Here is a 5,464-nt window from a genome sequence, read left to right on the forward strand (position 1 = left end):
AACATGCGTAGATAATACGCATTTTCGGTACAGTAAACCATCTATCTTGAGATACTGGAAGGAGGAACCATTCTTCGTCTGATCCATCTCCTCAGATTTTGTTTTATCCCACAATCCAGCCAGAGTGGGACAGGATTCCTGTAGACTACAGAACTCTTCAGGGGTAACAGACAGGGGTTGAAGGGCAGGCATCTGAAGAGGATGAACTCTCTTCATCTTGGACCTGCGAGTCTCGACAGCGTTGATCTGGAAAGTGGACTCTTGAGTTAATGTAGGAGGTGGGACCGTCTTCGTGATAGGGGTAGCGGCGGCAATGGATGTTTGCATGCCTGTAGGAAGAGTTGAATGTGTAGTAGTGTCTAAAGAGCTAGCATGGGGTTTGAAAAGAAAGGGGTCAGGTTTACTAGGATCCCGTGCCCCAGGAACGTTGCCGATCAAGACGCTTGCGCACTTCATAGGGGCTCTGACTGCGTCAACCCATCCCTCGTAGTATGGACAGCGGATATAGCAGCGGACAACAAGAAACTCGTTAACTCGTCCCAAAAAGTCTGCTACAGATACCTTTGGGCACAGGGACACATCTGCGTCTGGGACAGCTTCTTCGGAGACCAGGACACAGTTGCATCCAGTGTCCCTGACTATGGTAGAAGTCCAAGAGCCATTGATAGTTCCTGCAACGGTGAAACATGGGGTGGTCCTGTTACTCATGCAAAACCCTACCTTGAATTGAGATTGGGCCTCTTTTGTCTTTGAATGCACGGGGATTCTTTGGACAACGAGATCGATGATGTCCTTCTTCGCCACAGTTGAAACACCTCATGGGCGTACGGAAGGCACCGCCTTTTGTATCTTGATGGGTTGAGCCATGGCTAGGGGGAGGTAAAGATTCGGCCACATTAGTTTTCCTACGAGGAAAAGAAGTCTTACCGGAAACATAGTTAGTATTCGGCTTTGGATAGGCCTTATGGGCGGAGGCCCAATCATCCGCCTTTGCCACCGCCGATTCTAGGGAGGTTACACTCTGTTCCTTGATGAAGAGGCGTATATCTGGAATGAGAGAAGCAAGGAACTGATCTAAGACAACAAATTGTCTTAGAGCTTCGAATGTCTTGGGGACCTTGCACGCCTCCAGCCAGTTGTCGAATAGCTGTCGTAGACGGGTAGCAAATTGTCGGTAATTTTCCCCGACGCGAATCTTGTCGTTCCTGAAGTCCAATCTATAGCGTTCGGGAGTCTTGTCAAATCCTGTGAGCAATGCATGCTTAAGGAGGGAAAAATTGCTTATCGTTGCCAAATCAAACGTAGAATACAATTCAGCAGCCTTACCTGTTAATGTGCTGCCCAACCTGGCGGCAAGCGAATCTTCCTCAATTTGGAGCAGGTTTGCTACCCTTTCGAACCTAGAGAGGTACGAGGCTATGTCTTCTCCTTCTTGGTACATGGGGAGGTCGGGCCGCTTGACGAAGATGTCCTGGCTAGTAGGCTGGTAACGGGAGTCGGGTGCAAGTTTGGCAAGCTCAATTTCCTTTTCATGTTGTAATTTAGCCATCTTTTCTTCGTGTTCTCGCTGTTCCCTCTTTTCTTTCTCTTCATGTTCTCGCTGTTCCTTCTTTTCTTTCTCTTCGTGTTCTCGCTGTTCCCTTTCATGTTCTCGCTGTTCCCTTTCGTGTTCTCGCTGTTCCTTATCCCGTTCTCGCTGTTCCTTATCCCGTTCTCGCTCGCGTTCTTTGGTTCTTTCATCCCTTTCAAATGCCTGTTGATTTAAAACAAAGCGGCCAATATCGTCACCTTTAAAACCGATGGATTCGGCCTGGGCCTTGAGTTCTTCGATAGAAGTAAACTTAGACATTCTTGGGAGTATGGCTACGATTAACAAAATACTAAGACAATAAACAGCACAAATTAAGGTCAAGTACAGAGGAAAAGTTGTGTAACTGAAGTTAACGAAAAATATAAATACACCAAAATTTCAATACGGAACAAACTATGGTCGTCCAGCTGACGAAAGGACTAACTGTCCTAAACAACACCCTACTGACTAAACAAAAACGACGTAGTAACTGGAGCTTTTTGCTTCCGTTGCTACAGTACTACGTAGACTGACCGCCTAGAATCACTCTGAAAGACAAACAACTTAAATGGACAGTTTGCACGCTCAAAGTGCCACAAGCATAGTCGAGCAAAATGCCAAGATGGCAGAAACCACTAGAAACGACAATTTAAATGGACAATTTGCACGCTCAAGGTGCCTCGACCACAGTCGAGCAAGTGTCAAGACGACAGAAATCACTCTAAACAAATTCAAATGAACGGTTTGCACGCTCAAGGTGCCAACAGACAAATCACCAACCTTACGAGTCGTTACGAGTCTAGTCCTGTCACGGTCGCCACATGTAAAGGACCAATTAGGTCCTTTAGTTCTGAAACTAGGTGCGGACCACCACAGCCTTCTTCAGAACTCTCGGTTCGTTTATAGACTCGTAGGACAAGCAAGAAAACACAGGATTGCACTGGAAGTTTATAATTCTGGTCCTTCCACAATGCACTATCAAATCAACTTGAAGAATAGGGAAAAATAACACCAACTGTTTCACCTTAGGTCAGTTCGGTCGTAGCTCACTCGAATTGTCTCCACATGTAAACACTTAAACTACTCGTAGAAAGCTTCGGCAGATGATCAGGGTTTTGGAGCTGAGCGATGACGACTCTGGCAGAGCAGAAGGCAAAGTTGGAGACAAACGACGTCCAGTCGATGTAACACGCCAGTATTAGAGTGAAGAGGGAGTAGTGGACTAGGTGCAGTCACCAAGTTCTCTCTGCTAAACCCATGGCTGTCCGGGACGCACGTAACCTCGGTCGTCATACGTGGCAGCTCGTTTCAAGTAAAGCTTCGAAGCGCACTCGAACAGTGCGCTATTTAAGAGGGCTGGTTGTTTAGACGATTAAGTGGCGATTTTCCCTTACACCAGCTCGTCTTCGAGTATTGGTTTCTGTCGAAGATTTTTCACTCTCTTCATTGTGGGTGCTTATGAGTGATGTGACTTAAGAGGCCTAATCTATGATGGAAGAGACGCAAGTAGTATTCAGAGGGTAGGGTAGGAGTGGGTCGGGGTTGTTCTGCTCTCTTCCTTCTTCTTCTCCTTCTTTTTCTTTTTGGCTCCTTGTTTTCTTTCTTATTCTCCCCAAAGGTCGCGATACACACATATATATAACATATATATACATACATACATATGTATATACATATATATATATATACATATACACACATACACATATATATACATATATAAACATATATATACATATATAAACATATATAAACATATATAAACATATATACACATATAAACAGATATATACATATATAAACATATATATACATACATATGTATATATATACATACATATACATATATATATAGTTGCAGAAGAAGACCTCTAAAAACTGCATAAGTGCCCTGGAGTTCATAAACCCTAATTCAGTGTCTCTGCCGAAGGATGCATGTACGAGACGGTCACCGTGGTTAGAGTTGGCCTGAAGCTCTGACGCTTGCAAGTCCATTATGGTGTTATCACACTGGGCTTTTTTCTTCCGACTGTTGGGGCAGATTTGCAGCCCTCAGCTCTTCGGAGAGACTCTGAAATGCTGGAGAAAAATAATCTTCCTCCAGCATATCAAATGACATTCCACATATTTTTGCTGAGAAAGCAAAATAGTTGGCCATAGTGGTTTTACGGCGGAAAAAGTGCTGTAGGTGGGCGGTACTGCCGATGAATCCGATGTTAGAGGAAAAATAGCTCAGTGTGATAACCCCTCTCTGGACTGAACCTCATTACCATGGTGCCCAACTTTACAGATTTATTTCTGGCTAAAGAAAAATAATTTAATCACTTGACGGCATCTACATTAATCTAGAATCAGTTTCATTCTAGGTTCTTCCCTTAGCTGAAGAAAAGCGTTTGGTATTAACAAGAAAAAGTATGTCGCTCCATCATTGCAAGACTGTCGTAACTCAAATTTCGTGATTTTTCAGGAGAAGCATTTTAAAGTATCTAAATCCTATAACTTTAATAATTTTACCCTAAGCAATAAAACTTACCATCTTGATTAGGTAAATAGGACTCCACTTAGACTTACGACTTTATTACCAAAAGACGCAGAATTATTCGGCGTCCTTATAAACCATTGTAACTCTATACTTGAAATTTTTGAGTTACGACAGTCTTGCAATGATGGAGCGATGTATAGTTTGTCACAGTGTATGCTTCAGATCATTTTACTCTAAAGGAAGGGATAGTTGTGCGCCTCTATAACGCCTTCTGTCCCCTTTCTCCCCTCTACCTCTCCCCCCTCTCCCCCCTCTACCTCTCCCCCTCTTCCCCCCCGCTCCCACCTCTGTCCCTCTCCCACTCCCTCCCATCTTCGTCCATTACGTATATATCTCCAATAGCTCTCCTGTTCATACGAGTTTTTATTTTTCTATGTAAGAGCATAAGAATACTTAAATATATATAAAGAAAGAAAAAGGTGCATGCACACGAACGTGCACACACACACACACACACACACACACACACACACACACACACACACACACACACACACACACACACACACACACACACACACACACACAGAACGTGCACACACACACACACACACACACACACACATACACGTACACAACATCACACACACACACACACACACACACACACACACACACACACACACGTACACACGTACACACGTACACACGCACACACACAGACAGACAGACAGACAGACAGACACACACACACACACACACACACACACACACACACACACACACACACACACACACACACACACACACGACTCGGTGGCGCGGTTGGTAGTGTCTTAGACTGTCAGCACGGGGGTGACGGCGGTACCTGGTTCGAATCCTGCCCAGGGCTGAAATTATTTCAGTATCGCTGCGCTTCGAGTCGTTACTCCAACTCTCGTGGGCGGGGAGTTGGGTGTGTGTGTGTGTGTGTGTGTAAGGTCATAGCATTACCCATAGATCGGTCATACGAGCTCTGAGCTCTCTTCCGGGAGGGAAATAGCTGTCGATCTCGAGTCCAACACGTGATCCAAAAAAGACCAAAGTGAACACACACACACACACACACACACACACACACACACACACACACACACACACACACACACACACACACACACACAGATATATATACATGCACATACACGTACACACACACACACATCACATTCACACACACATTTACACACATATTCACATACACACATGCATGGACACACGCGCGCGCGGGCGGGCGCGCACGCACGCATGTACGCACGCACACACACACACACACAAATACACACACACACACACACACACACACACACACACACACACACACACACACACACACACACACACACACACACACACACACACACACACACACA

At 45.0% G+C, this 5,464-nt stretch overlaps 1 protein-coding gene across 1 annotated transcript in view; it reads right to left on the reverse strand.

Moving 5' to 3' along the window:
- The window catches only part of LOC143029893 (uncharacterized), a 2,068-nt gene extending 519 nt beyond the window's left edge, over positions 1 to 1,549 (reverse strand). The window contains exons 1-2 of the mRNA XM_076193072.1: positions 721 to 1,549; positions 1 to 671 (exon numbers count right to left, since the gene is read on the reverse strand). The exon at positions 1 to 671 is cut by the window's left edge and continues 519 nt beyond it. Of these exons, the coding sequence (XP_076049187.1) occupies positions 1 to 671; positions 721 to 1,549 (1,500 nt within the window). The remainder of the gene's footprint in view (positions 672 to 720) is intronic.
- Positions 1,550 to 5,464: the final 3,915 nt, after the last annotated feature.

The sequence above is a fragment of the Oratosquilla oratoria genome, chromosome 1, assembly GCF_046742065.1.
Source record: "Oratosquilla oratoria isolate Oo_2021 chromosome 1, ASM4674206v1, whole genome shotgun sequence".
Classification (NCBI taxonomy): domain Eukaryota; kingdom Metazoa; phylum Arthropoda; class Malacostraca; order Stomatopoda; family Squillidae; genus Oratosquilla; species Oratosquilla oratoria.